The 15,258-nt window shown below is 41.9% G+C and overlaps 1 protein-coding gene across 8 annotated transcripts in view; it reads right to left on the bottom strand.

Moving 5' to 3' along the window:
- Window positions 1-519: 519 nt before the first annotated feature.
- PPP2R2C (protein phosphatase 2 regulatory subunit Bgamma) overlaps window positions 520-15,258 on the bottom strand; it is a 320,765-nt gene continuing 306,026 nt past the window's right edge. For all 8 annotated transcript variants that reach the window (XM_025187313.2, XM_014576070.3, XM_006128213.4 and 5 more), the window contains 2 exons: window positions 15,140-15,231; window positions 520-1,008 (listed from right to left, as the gene is read on the bottom strand). In XM_025187313.2, coding sequence (XP_025043098.2) covers window positions 717-1,008; window positions 15,140-15,231 — 384 coding nt within the window. In that variant the 3' untranslated portion in view covers window positions 520-716. The remainder of the gene's footprint in view (window positions 1,009-15,139; window positions 15,232-15,258) is intronic.

The following is a 15,258-nucleotide window of genomic DNA, read 5'->3' on the forward strand; positions in this document are numbered from 1 at the left end:
ACTATCAATAGCGCACTTCAGTTTTTGACTCAGAAAGTTGAAATACAAAGTCAGGATTTGTAGCAGAAGTAAAACATTGTAAAAGTGTGTGTGGAACTCCATAATGAGGGCTCAGTGCTGGGAATGGGGAATGTGATAAGGGAAACAGGGGCAACTTGTCACTTGTTAATAAGCAGAATAATTGATTTTGCTTCCATCTTACTAACTGCCTAGGGGCCTCCTCCTGTGCGCAGCAATGTATGTGGGGGACAGCTATTCTTACACTCATAAATAAGTCTACTTGACTTTAAAAGCCCAGAAAGCATTCCTGAAAAAAAAAATCAAGGGACCAATGTAAAAAACTCTGATAATGTGGTAAACACTGCAGACCGTGGAAGAATGCAGCACAGCAGGATGTTGGTCCTGTGGAGTGTTGTACCCTCAAGAGCCAGTTGGCATTTAAGGTACTTGGCACCTCACAGGAACAGTCCTGAAATGAATAGCCCTGATTGTTTAAAAAACTGACAGAGACCACAGTACTGAAGTAGAGCCTTTTTACTTAGACAATTATACAGTTGCAATAAGTTAAAACAGTTGGTTGCCACCACCGATACAGACTGAAGGGTGGAGGGAGGGAATCAACAAATTCCACCACAATGGCCACGCTTTTGTGAAGCTCACGTCCTTCTACAACTCTCAAAAGGCTGGTTCAAAAATACAGAAAGATAGTGATAGACCTAGTGCATTTCTGAGTTCACTTTATCCTGAAATATGTACAGATTGTTTGTCGCTGCTATAGCAATTATGTTCTCAGTTGGGTGCCATGCTGTGTGCAAGATCTTCTTAGTAAAGTCCAAACTGTCGACACTGATGTCATCTTTCCTTCTTTTACCTCCGACACAGACTCGGCGGGGTTTTAGAATGGCTCGTGGCTTACTGCTCTCCCGGGAGGCCTCCAACGTAACATCACGCTTGGTGTTTCGGTCAAACATTCGAAAGAAGTTGTTATATGCACCTGTCATAATAACACTACAGAAAGAGAAAACAAAAGCAAGAATAAATACCAGAATGCACTAACTCTACCAGATACAGCAATGGAGCAATACAGTACAATTACTTTTCTCTGCTGTGTAATTGAACTCTGTGGAGTTCAGAAACTTGTATTACTTTTACTTGTGCAGCTTTTGAGTTTACATGTTCTCTTTTTATCTTATGGCATTTAATAATGTAATATACTTTAAGATTGCTTCAATATTGCTAATCATAAGTGTTCAAAAGTTATGAATCAGATTTCCAAAATCACAAGACTGATTTAAAAAATCATGAGATTGAAAAATAACAATTCTTAGGGTTTTTTTTATTTGTATTCCATTTCTTGGGCATTTAAGGTTCAATTTTTAAAGTTTTCTCCATAGCCATGAAAGCGAGAAACTTGTATTTTAATGAAAACTCAAATGATCATGTAAGCACATGTCTCCTTTAAGAAAAACAGCCAATATTGCATGAAGCAAGAGTGGACAGCATTGTTCACTTTCATATTTCCTTACAGCCTTATTTTATTATTTGTATCCCCATAGTAGCCAAGAGCCCCAGTCATAGACCATTCAGCCCATTGTGCCAGGTACTGTACAAACTCAGGACAATAACAACAAATAACAAGAGAAAATAGAGGAATACAAATAAATGGGGTACGAGAAGAAAACCGTGACTCAATATGTCATGACATCTCCTCATGACCATGAGTCTAATCTTCAGGGCACAGTGTACAGGGATTTTATCCCTGAGGCAGGCTATATGACCAAAACATCTCAGCTAGCAGTAACCAATGAGGACTTAAAAGCTCTCAAGGCCAGTTTTCAATAATACAACCCTAATACTGATAAAAATCAAACAGTCAAAAATGCCCATATAAAATGGCACCAGTCTCTTGCTGTCTTGTTTATGCAACTGGCCTAGAGAGTGAAGGTAGTTGCGAGCCTGGCCCAAAGCAGATTTAACTCAAGTGGAACAGCTTCAACAGACAACAGAGCAGCAAGCTCAGGGCTGTTACAGAACAGGAGCAGGTATAGGCATCCTCAAACCCAAAGCTAAAGCCAGCATTTAAACAAACAGCTTCCACTGACGAGGGAAGCAAGCCTTGCTTTGCCCAGGGCAGTGGTTCCCAACATTTTTTATACCGTGGACCAGCAAACCCATTCAAACTTTTGGTGGACTGGCAACATTTTATTTGCAAATTCATTATGCAAATATGTAAATAAAATGTTACTAGGCCACCAAAAGCCCCGGGCCCTCTGAGCCACTGCAAACAGCTGGCTTCAGCTCTGGAAGTCTCCATCTGGCAGGTGGCTGCCGTAACTGAAACCAGTTCGTGGTGGCTCTGGGGGCAAGGGCTGGCGTACAGTATAATAAATAATAATATTATAACAACTCAGATATTTGAAATTGTAACACAGAGAAATGTGTTGGGGAACATTTTAGCTTACCCGGGCACTCATTAATGGATCTAAAAGTGACTATATTTTTACAAAGCAATTTAAAAAACCAACTTGAGAGAGAAGCTGCAGAACTTGGATTAATTTACAAGTTTGACACCTGGAATCGAGGTCTGAACAAAACCTGGCCTGGATGAGCCACTACATTCCACACCATAATTACATAAAATGCTAAGCACTAGATACTTAGAGCCCACACTAATAGCCTCATGTAGCATGGACACTAATTGACAATATTTTCCCTAATTTTTTCCTTCTCTTTCCCTCCCCCCCCATCCCCTCTCTTTCTCCGCTATTCATTTGTACCCTGCACCCCTTAACGCCATTCATCTGAAGAAGTAGGTTGTGTCCTCAAAAGCTCGTGATACCATCTACAGTTTTTGTTTGTCCCTAAAGTGCTTTAGGACTATTAATCATTTTGTTTTTCAGTTACAGACTAACGTGGGCTACCCCTCTAATACTTAAAGGTTTAAGCATAACAAAGGATTTTATATCTTAGTAAGATACTGATATTGATGGAGGGTTCTCTTAAAACTTGTTCATCGAATAGTAAGAAGGAAAATGGAATCATTGTGTCCCTTTAAGGGCTCTCTTCAATAGGTGGTGACAGGGAAGCTGGCATAGATAGAAAGGTCTGGATAATTTTTGAAGCAAGATCTTTTATTACAGTAATTGAAACGTGTATTTTAGAGAAGGGTGGTCTTTTGAAGAACTTATTTTTAAAAAAATTATACATGTGAAGATCCAAGCAGTTACCTATGATGAGGTAACTGACTTTGTGGACATGGGGAAGTTGGTGCATGTGATATACCTTGACTTTAACAAAGCTTTTGATACAGTCTCCCACAATATTCTTGCTAGCAAGTTAAGGAAGTATGGATTGGATAAACGGACTGTAAGGTGGATAGAAAGCTGGTTAGATTGTCAGACCCAATGGGTAGTGATCAATGGCTCGATATCAGATTGCTGGTTGGTTTCAAGCAGCGTGCCCCACAGATTGGTTCTAGGGCCGGTATTATTCAACATTTTTATTAATTACCTGGATGAGGGGATGGATTGCACCCACAGCAAGTTTGTGGATGACACTAAGCTGGGGGAGAGGTAGATATGTTGAAGAGCAGGGACAGTGTCCAGAGTGACCTAAACAAATTAGAGGATTGGGCAAAAAGAAATTTGATGAGGTTCAACAAGATAAGTGTAGAATCCTGCACTTGGGATGGAAGAATCCCAAGCATTGTTACATGCTGGGGACCAAATGGCTAAGTAGCAGTTCATCAGAAAGGACCTGGGAATTAGAGTGGATGAGAAGCTGGATAGGAGTCAACAGTGTGCCCTTGTAGACAAGAAGGCTAATGACATATTATGGTGCATTAGGAGGAGCATTGACAGCAGATCCAGAGAAGTGATTATTCCCCTTTATTCTACTCTGGAGAAGCCACATCTGGGGCATCGCATCCAATTCTGGGGGCCCCATTACAGAAAAGATGTGGATGCACTGGAGAGGATGTAGTGGAGGGCAACCAAAATGATTAGAGGGCTGGAGCACATGACCTACGAGGAGAGGCTAACGAATTTGGGCTAATTTAGTCTAAGAAGAGAAGAGTGAGGGGGGATTTGATAACAGCCTTCAGCTTCCTGAAGGGAGGTTTCACAGAGGATGGAGAGAGGCTGTTCTCAGTAGTGACGTATGGCAGAACAAGGCGCAATGGTCCTCAAGTTACTATATCACTGGGAGGGTGGTGAAGTACTGGAATAGGTTACTTAGGGAGGTGGTAGAATCTCTATCCCTTGAGGTTTTTAAGTTGTGACTTGACAAAGCCCTGGCTGGATTGCTTTAGTTGGGGTTGGTCCTGCTTTGGGCAGGGGGCTGGACTTGATGACCTCCTGGGGTCTCCTCCAGCCCTATGATTCTATGAACTGTTTTCCAAGTAATTTCAGGGTTGGCACATGCCTGTTAAATGGTTTCATAACCACTTACTGGCTCTTTCACTGGTCAAGGACGTTGGAAGGCGTTTCACTTTTAAGTTGACAAATCTGCTGCAGAAGAGTAGCCAGCCTGCAATCAATCAGCAACAGCCTGCCATGGGAGCCTTCAGAAATGGTCAGAATATGGATAGAAAAAGGGGACAGTTTGAGCACTAAGATCCAGGAAAGGCATTGCCTCCTTTGCCTGTTACTCCTGCCAGCCAGGACTGGGAATCAGAACTCTTAGATCCTATTCCCAGCTCTGTCCCAAGCCTGCTGGGCAAGTGACTGTAGGCAAGTTACTTCCCCTTTCTGTTTTATCTGTCTTGTCTACATCAATTGTAAGTTCTCTGAGGAAGGGCTAGTGCCATATTATATGTACAGCACCTAGCACAATGTAGACTTGTCCTACGGGACCTTGAGCTGCTATTTTAATAAAAATAGATAATAATACATTAACAAAAGTTAAGAGGATATCTGCAATTAAATGACTTTGTATCAGGTCTAGTGAGTCATAGCTGCCTATGTCTTCTCTTCAGAGAAAATATAGAGAAGCTACAGAGTTCAAGCAAGCTATATTCTGCATCATGAATCATTAGCAATATCACCAGCTATGTGCTGATTCAATGTAGCTGATGACAGGCTAAAATTTGACACAATACGAGTTTATTTTATATAGCACTTTTCATACAGCAGCTATCCTGATATGCTGAAAAAAGCAGCAATGAATCAGACATTGGTGGTGCAGGGACTGTTTAGGACACAGCAACCACTGTACTCAGCAATATCTTGTATACATCTGTGGATGGGTTGTCATGGTGCTGCTTAGAGCTCCCAGGCATGAACAGGGAGTGTGACTATTGCTTTATCCCTCATTGGTTGCAACATGCACTCCCAGCCCACAGCAGTCCATTATTGCTGGCTAGGGGAGAAAGGGTGGGGACATTCTTACAGGAAAGAATCTCTAAACACAAGCAAGTGCAGGTACCACAGCTGAGCCACATGCTATATGAGGCCAGGCTTTTTTCACCCTCCCCTCTTGCTCACCCGTGAAAGGGCCTGACACAATCTCATCTTTCTGCAGCAAGCTAATGTGCCCAAATAGTTAAATAAAAGAAGCTTGTGTAAACAGCTTGATAAAGTTCATGCAAGAAGCCTATCAAGATTAGGGCTTGGTTCAGAAATTGAAACAGCAGCAGTAAATCTGACATTCTTCTTCCAAAGCACCACATCTTGTCATTATGACTCCTGCTCTAATATATATTCACAACAGGAAAAAATAAAACCCGAGGTATTTCATATCTTCATGCTGCTGGCACAGCCTTTGATTTTAATAGTCTTATGCAGTACTGTGGCTTCTTCCCCTGGGCAAAATTTTGAAACTGGTTTGTAACGATGGGACATCATGGACCGCAGAGCTGCACATGGCTGGAACACATTTCCCTTGGGAATAAAAGCCCTCCCTTCAGATGAATCCAGAAATAGCAAGGGGAGCAGTTTCACACAGGCAATGTGCCAGCTGAACAGCTCTCAGTCATGGTCAAAAATCTACTGTTTTCCAATAATGTTTAGTATGCAGCAGAGCTGCCTCTGCTGTCTATTTGATTTGTCATTTCTTGAACTTTTATGTTAAAAAAGGTCTGTTTTCTTTGGCTGGCTCTTTTAGAGCTATAGTACCATTTTTTAAATATAAGCATCCTATTGCTTTGTATATAGATGACTATTGTTCATGTTGGCCCTGGTTTCTGCCATTTAATGGCATTGTAAAAATAGCATTATATAAATGAAAAGTATCCATTCTTGGGGAATGTCACAGACATAGATGAATTATAACCTTACCTGCTGTTTACAATAATACAAAAAGAGGAAGCCTACCTCAGCATTGCTACTATTCTTGTTTAGAAACACAATTCTCTATCATATGATGACACCTGATAATGTACTGTGTATATGACAGGGAAGTTAAATAGATTCCATATTATACCTGGCAGCTGAGATAGAGTGGAAAAACCCAATAAACTACTGTCTCTCTCCTCTTGTCCAAATATGGAAGCATTAAAACTCTTATACTTTGCCCTTCCAAGGATCATACTTGGCCAGAAGATTCCTCCACTCCTGGAATGCTATCCGCCTAACCCTCTCTTTAGCTTCCCTTTGCGAGATGGATAGTATCTATCTATCTACTTTAGAAATGTGCATCTATCTGTCCGTCTGTGAGTCTGTTTGTTCAAGAACTCCTCCTAAACAGTAAGAGCTAGGGACACCAAATTTGGTAGTCAGCTTTCTCTCTCCTGACTTAAAGCAAAGTCAGGGTTTGGTTGTGCCAAGAAAATAAGAAGTGCTGAGAATGGGACTATTTTCCATAATTTGGAAAGGGAGGGGGCAGAGAGGAGGGATGTGACACAGAGTGGCCACAGGGGGCAGCCACACCACCAAGAGAGTGGCCAGAAAACTAGGGATTCACCATCTCGCCTGCCACCAGACTAGATCAGTACTCCCTCTGCCCCAAACCGTTAATCCACCTCTCAGTCCTCGACTACAGTGTCAGAAGGGGAGGGAAGGCCCCTGGTGGCTGGGAGCAGGGCTGGTGGGAAGATAGAAGGTTTCTGGCAGCCAGCGGTAATGGGCTGGGGAGAAACAGAAGGCCCCTGACACATGGGCAGGGTGGGGGGGAGGAGAAAACACCACTGGATGGGACCTCCCCACCCTGAGCCCTTCTTCACCTCACCTCACAACCTTCACTCTCCCACTCCTATTTGCCCCCAGCCCCCTGCCCTGACTTTCACACCTTGCACCCCACCAGCCCACTGCCCTGAAGGACCCAGGCAATGCCAGGTAAGTCTTCTAGTAATAAAAACAGAGGAACTCAAGTAAATTATATACAATATATACTTGTGTTTATTTTCCTCTTTTTGTTTTCCTGCTTCCTTCTTTTCTTGCCCCATTATATTCTCTATTTCCATATCTATCCTCAACTCTCAGTCTCCCACTTTCTTTCTTTGCCTCTATTTCCAGTTAGGGTTAGTGTCTTCTTTTTCATCTTTTCCCCTGCTTCATTCTCTATTGGCTACGTCTACACTGGCACCCTTTTCCGGAAATGCTTAAAATGGAACAGTTTTCCGTTATAAGTATTTCCGGGAAACGCGCATCTACATTGGCAGGATGCTTTTCTGGAAAAGCACTTTTTCCGGAAAGCGTCCGTGGCCAATGTAGACGCGCTTTTCCGCAAAAAAGCCCCGATCGTCATTTTCGCGATCGGGGCTTTTTTGCGGAAAAGACTACTGTGCTGTCTACACTGGCCCTTTTCCGGAACAGTTTTTCCGGAAAAGGACTTTTGCCCAAACGGGAGCAGCATAGTTTTTCCGGAAAATCACTGACAATTTTACAGTAGATCGTCATTGCTTTTCCGGAAAAGCAAGTGGACAGTGTAGACAGCTAGCAAGTTATTCCGGAAAAGCGGCCGCTTTTCCGGAATAAGTGGCCCAGTGTAGACACAGCCTATTAATATAACTTCCCCTTTTTATCCTTCATTTCCTTCTTTTTCCTCCTGTCCCTTCCTGTTTGTTGTTCTCTGGTGTCCCTCTTTCCCCCCATGGTCTGTTACCACTTCTCAAGTGCTTTCCCCTCTTGTCCCTTATCTGCCCTACACTATTCCTTCATCTTGGCTCTTCCCTTCCTTTCCTTCAGTTGACTTTCCACTCTTTTCTCCCCTTCAATCTCCCCATGATGCCCTTATCTGCTCTCATAACCTGCCTCTTGCCTCTTCCCAGAACTTAATTTGTAATGAAATGGGCTAGGGCTCAACTAATATTTTTAAATTCAGAACTGACTCAGCAAGCACAGACTAGATGCCAGGGCAATGAACTGCCAAACCTAGAGGTGCTGGAGCTCAGCGTGGAAAGACTTGGCATTGCCTCTTTGACTAAGGGCTTTTTTTCCCCTCCCTCTTTCTTTCCTTTTATTCCTTCCTTTTTAGTCTGAATCTAATTCCTGCTCAATAAAGTAACTGATTGGCAGAGTTCCTCGCTCATCTTGCACAGTGGCCTGGTTTCTGTGCTTGTGAATTGGCATAAATATAGGCCTCTGCACACAGCTTCACAACCCTGGTCTACGACCACAACGGACTTCACTTTAGTACTGCCATACTCGCAAGGACACTCAGTAATTGTGGGTTTTGTTGACCTTCTAAGAAAGATGCCAATACTTTATCCTATGCCGTACTATTCCTACTGAATGAAAGATAGGTCGGATCTTCCTCAAAAATGCCTTCCAGTATCACAGGTTACCCTGTATCAGACTGCGGTCCCAATTCTGGCAGGAATTTCTCAGACTCCTTGTCACTGAGTCCTTCACCTCATCTACTTATCACCCATAGACTAATGGGCAGCAGAGAGAATCAATCAACTCTTGCAGCAGTATCTTTGTTGCTTTTTTAGCTTCCACAAGGATGACTGGCTTCTTCTACTGTGCTATGCCAAATTTGCATATATCAGCATATCCATGCTTCAATCCAACACAGCCCATTCTTTCTAAACTATGGCTATATCCCCTGTTTCCACCTAGATTTACTTGAGTTCCCATACTGCCTCCTGTTCCTCTCCTCTCCCCATGCACTAGGAGCTCAAGGAACATTTACAGTGTACTAAACACGCCTCTAAGCAACATGCAGACTTAGGTCATATAAGGGACAATGTGTGGTTCTCTGCAAAAAACTTAAATAGAGCTGCCCAGCTACCAAACCAGACAAGCAATGCCTGGGCCCTGTTACATAATGGGTAAATCCACTAGCTTCCAGTTTGCAGCTACCCAAGTCTCTGCAGATCCACCCTATCATTAATACCCCACTCTTAACACCCTGCACCACCAACCCATACCCAAACCACTCCAACACACTGCTACTATCCATAACATAACATGGGCAGGAGAAATACTTGGTACACTAAAGCCTCAACTCTTGCTGAGTTAGGGGAAGGCTCCAGTACCTGGGGACCAGGGAAGACAATGGTCAGGGTCAGGGCCGGATTAAGACCTTTAGAGGCCCTAAGCACTGAAAAGATTATGCTCTCCCCCCCCATATGTAATTCAAAATAAAAACAATATTATACTGTAAAATCTCTCCCCCCCCCTTTTTTTTTTTTGGTGCCCCTGCTTTGCGGGTGCCCTAAGCACGTGCTTAGTCTGTCTATTGGGTAATCCAGCCCTGGTCAGAGTGAGCAGTATTGGGAACAGGTAGAGATCATTCATGCCCTAGATTTAGTGTGAAGGCTTCATTAAAAGTATCTTGAGATACCAGGCCTTATTTTCAAAACTCAGGCCCTGCATCGGAGACAGTCTGGAAGCCAGGCAACCAAACAAACACAGCCACCTGTAGTGGGCTGCCTGATTGAGTAGAAGACTCAGCAAATCGTCCTTTGAGCCCAGCAGTAATTGTTCCAATCCATCATCCATGGTTGAAATAGCCCTTACAACCTGCTTGTGTCCAGCCTCAGACCCAGCACTGCTCCTGCCTTGGATCCACCACCTTGCCTCACTCCAAACAACCCAGTTCGGATCATCAGCTCTGACTCCTGATTTTGGCTGTGATATTTTCTCTAACCATTGGCACAAATGCCCACATCCCATACAAATGCCTGCTCCTTAATTCACACAAGGAGGATACTTTCCAGATGTGGATTTCCTGCAGGATAGGGGGTGGTGGATGATTCTCCATTCATGGTACTATTTTTCTTCTCTCACACCAATCTGGAACACTTGGGAGATATCTGCACCACATAAGAGAGCAAAGACTAGGCAGAGTTAGGGTAATAGTGAGGAGATGGCTAGACGTGCCAGATTATCCATGCTTTTCTCTGGACTACAGACACAGAAGAAATACCTTGGTGATGCAGTATCTTTTCTTCAGTATCCACCCCTGTGCTCACTGTTTCCAGACCACCTCATCACCACAGTACATGACTGCGGAAGAGATATATCAATCCCAAGGCCAGATGGGACCACTGTAATAATCTAATTTGCGTTCTTATACCATCTCTGACATAGAACTCTCCCAAAATAATTCCTGGAGCACATTATTTTTTTAGAAAAATAACCAATCTGGACATAAAAATGGTCAGATTCCACCACAAAACTTGGAATACTGGCCAATGGCTAATTATCCTTAAAAATGTTAAAAATATGTGCCTTACTGCCACTGGTCCACTGGAACCTGTCACTCATGCAGATTTAGAGTCAGACTAAAGAAGCTAGCTGTATAAAGACATATATGAACTCACATACAATTACCAAAGAGTCCCATCTACTTATATAGCCCTCACCACCATGTAAGCTGAAAGACTCCTTTGAAGACTTCCCTCCAGCAGTTAGGTGTTTTTTGTTGTTGTTGTTTTTTTTTGAGAGAAGGTATTAATGTACGTAGTTCCTAATATCTTTTAGAATTTACAGAAGGACAGGTGAAACAAATTTAACACTGTAATTCACAGATAACCTGTTCAACTGTTGTTAACTCCAGGGCATTTGTGATAAAACCTGAAATAATTGTGTGCATATTTGCATTCCAAGGTTGGTAGTGGGAAGGGAACACTGTTTTGGGGTTTTTAATTAATTCTTCCATTCACTTGTGCTCTCAAATCTTTAAATAAAACAGTTACCTCCAATAAAGATTGAATGTTCTGAAGTCATGTACACATGCATATGTATATAATATATATAGCATGTGTTTATTTTAAACACAGTCAACTAATATGTGTGTTTGGTTTCTTGCATTATTTTTAAGACCCCTTCTATCCTTTCCCCAACTGCTGTTCTTGCCCAAGTATATAATGATTAATGTGTCCTTGAGCAAATGCGATCCGATCTGTCTGATTGTATTAGTTCCTGTTCATTGGAGTTACTGAGCATCAATCACGTTCTAATCAAAGCTTGTGTACATTGATTTTTTTGTAAACAGTGTCAACAATAAGGTTCATTGTGATCCTGAATTAAGTCCTTATTGGCAACAAAAACTAATTAAAAAGAAGCCAGCTTTCATATTCAATCATGCCATTTCTTTTAAATGCAACCATATATGTTTCTAATGTGTCTCTTAACCTGTTACATGCTCTAAAACTAGAATAGCCTTTTTAAAGAAAATAGCATACGATTTGTAATAATTGATTTCATTAATGCAGATATCATGATGGAACTTCCCTTAAAGTCCTCAAATGCTAATAGGTCTTTCTTACCTTTTGCAAAAAGCTGTATTTAAAAATATTTATTTTAACATAGCAAATGGTCTATCTTAACACGAATGTGTATTTTTTTAAAATATGGGAACTCTTCCTTTAATAAAACCCACTGCAGACACCATATACTGTGCACTGAAATGAAGTAATCGCCACTTATATGAGCAAGATCACATCTCCTTGTTCAGAACTGGCAGTGTAAGTGTGTCACCATAATGATAAAAATTGATACTGATGTATTGAACTCTCGTTTATATTGTTAAGAGGAAGTGTTCTAAGTTTAGAACTAAAAAACAAAAATAAACTAAAATAATATGAATGCTGTGCTACCTGGTTTCTTAAGATTATACCAGGTATCCCATCCATTTAATAAGCAATATTTAGTGATAGATTCAAAACTGTTCAAGATTAACTATCCTCATATATATAAACAATCTTTAAAAATAAAATGCTCTTACTTAATAGGGATGTAAAATCCCATTTAATTGGCTAAACAGTTAAACATATTGATTAATTGGTTAACTGATTAAAGGGGGGGGTGAGTGGAGTGGCCACTCCAGCCCAGCTGGAGTGTCTCCCTCCTCCCACCCCACACCACTGGGCTGGAACCCTTCTTCCCTCCACTGCAGGAGCGGCTGCTCCAGTCTGGCCAGAGCAGCCCCTACCTGCATCCCCCCACACTGTGGACAGAGGCTGCTTCTCTGGGGCATCGGAGTAACCCCCTACCTGTGTTGGGCTAGGGCACTCTGCAGGTAGGGGCTGCTTCAGCACCCTGACTGGAGCAGCTTTCTCCGTGCAGGCCCCCCGTGGAGCTGAGACACTTCCCTGCCTGCAGGAAGAAGGGAGTTGCTCAACCCCACGCCCCTAGTTAAACATAACTGGTACGCCTCACCCATTAAGGGTGAGGGCTACCGGTTAAACCATTGCATCCTACTACTTAATGAGAACCAGTTGATTTCATCCTATGTTGATCTTTCTGAACTGTTAAGCGAGGATTAAAATGAAACCCAATACTGAATATTTATTGCATTAACTTGTAGCTATTCAGATAGTTTGAGGATCCAAGCAATTTTATTCAATTACTGAAGGAAGTACCTGGGAGTGAAAAATGCCTACAAGCATAATGTCCTAGAGCTCATGTTTAAGGATGGATGAAATGGTTTTCAAGGTATTAGGAAACTGCTGACGTTTTGGGATGGTTTTGAAATATCTGATTAACTCCTCTCCCCTGCTCATACCCATACATTTTTGCAGTTCTGCATTCCCAGATTCTAGATGGGATAAGTGCCAAATTTCTTGGGGAGGGGGGAAACCTGTTCTGGTGGTCTTTCCATCCTGACTGGAAGCAAGTAGTACTGAGAACCTCATAAAAAATGTTCTCAGGTTTCTACCTACTTTCTGCAAGTTCAAGAGGTTCAGAAAAGCACCCAAAACCCTGGATGCTCATCCAAAGCTTTTCTGAATCAAGTCTAGTTTTTAAACACCTTGAGCCGTGCCCACTACCACCAGTCTTCTCTAGGGCTGGTTAACCCAAGCATAAGACAGCCTACTTCAAATGTGTCACAAGACCCTGTGGAGTGTTTTAGCCCAGTGGTCACTGGCTGGTAGTCAGATAAGTCAGGTAAGGACAACTTACACAATGCTGACACGCAGCTAACGCCAAGTTTAAAATAAATTAAAGTCTGGCAGAATATCCCAAAGACAGTGATCTTGCAGCTTCAGTTGTCAAAGTCACTTCTAACTAGGGATGTTACATTTTGATTAATCAGCTAATTGAGAAGTCAATGGAATTTCCTGATAACAGAGGCAGCGGGGAGAGGGTGGGGAAGGGTGACTAGTTGAGTAGTGACTCAACTATCCGATAAGTCTACGCTTCTCGGGTAGCTGACTAGTCGCTTACATCCCTACTTCTAACTAGGCTGGATGAAGTACTTGGGACTATATTAAACAAAATGCTTTTTACATTTACAGGACGAACCCATAGTCTTTCCTGATTCTAATTTCCATGATATTCTAGGGCTACGTCTACACTGGCATGATTTTGCACAAGAACGCTTTTGCGGAAGAGTTCTTGTGCAAAAACTCTTCCAGAAAAGAGCGTCTACACTGGCATGTGCCTTTGCACAAGAGATGTGCTTTTGTGCAAGAGCATCCATGCCAGCGTAGACGCTCTCTTGCGCAAGAAAGCTCTGATGACCATTTTAACCATAGGGCTTTCTTGCGCTAGAAATTCATGTTGCCTGTCTACACTGGGCTCTTGTGCAAGAACAGTTGTGCAAGAGGGCTTTTTCCTGAGCAGGAGCATCATAGTTCTTGCACAAGAAGCACTGATTTCATACATTAGAATGTATTAGAACACAGTGACTCCTGCGGCCAGTGTAGACAGGCAGCAAGTTTTTGCACAAAAGTAGTTGATTTTGGGCAAGATCACGCCAATATAGACACAGCTGAGGGAATTCCATGAACTGTGTGAGTTAGCATAGCTGTGGAATTGTGAAACATCTGCACAGCTACTGAGAGGTAATTCATAGCTAAAGAAGGAAGCATCTGCTCAGTATAGCAGTTCCAGGTCAGAAATCACAAAGGAATATCCATTTTCTCTGCATGAAGAACATGGTGGAAGGTTGTAGCACCTCAGTAAAGAAAAAAAATCTCTCTCCCAGGGGAAAAATAGGAACTGAGCAAAGGCAACCATAGTCTAAAGAGAAGAATATATCTAACAACATTATAAAGTATTATTTTGCTGCTATATCTAAGAGATAGAAACTTGGATCCATTTTTAGATGTCTGAGGGGATCGATTTCACTTATTTGGGTGGTGAATATTATGGGTCATCTACTTTGTTCAGTCCCCACAGTAACAACTGGCTGGTTCTTAGAGAAGTTAATCTTATCCTAGTTGTTACGATACAGACTGTGATATTAATTATATTTACTTATATTTACAGAGATGAGTTATAATATTGTGGGATGAACCCTGCTTTGTTCTACCACAATGAAACTAAGGCCTAAGAAATAAATTAATAGAATTTGGTCCCATGTCTATAGTTCCCCCACAAAAAAAGTTAGAAGAATGATTCACAAATGGGAACCAGTGGTCTACAAAGCATTGACTGGTCACATGATACTGGTTCTTCCTTCCTCCTTATTTTTAGCTGCTAAATTGGATTTACAAGAAAGCTACTTCATTAGCTTGCCTGAGCATGGGTTTCCTTAGCAAACCCTCCTGCAGATAGATTGTGAAAACAGTTTTTTAGTAAATCATGTTTTCTTTTGATTCTTTCTGCCCATTTTGGTGGAAATAAGTGGAATCTGATTTTTTTCTCAATGGCTTTGTGCAGAGAAACAAGTCTGAAATCATGGCTGAGGAGGAGAAATGGTATAACATATATACAATAACAACAAGTTACAGATGATTTATTGATTACACTCCATCCTATGGCAACCCTTCAATTAAAAAGTGATGGACATAAGGCTATGTTACCTGTCTGATCCATTCCATGCACATTCAAACTTGTCAAAGATGCAGTCGTTTTCATAGAGGGAACACAGCTTGCTCCTAAGGTAATCATGGACCTATTTAACAGAAAAAGACAGTGCAGA

Source organism: Pelodiscus sinensis, chromosome 5 (genome assembly GCF_049634645.1).
Source record: "Pelodiscus sinensis isolate JC-2024 chromosome 5, ASM4963464v1, whole genome shotgun sequence".
In the NCBI taxonomy this organism is placed as follows: domain Eukaryota; kingdom Metazoa; phylum Chordata; order Testudines; family Trionychidae; genus Pelodiscus; species Pelodiscus sinensis.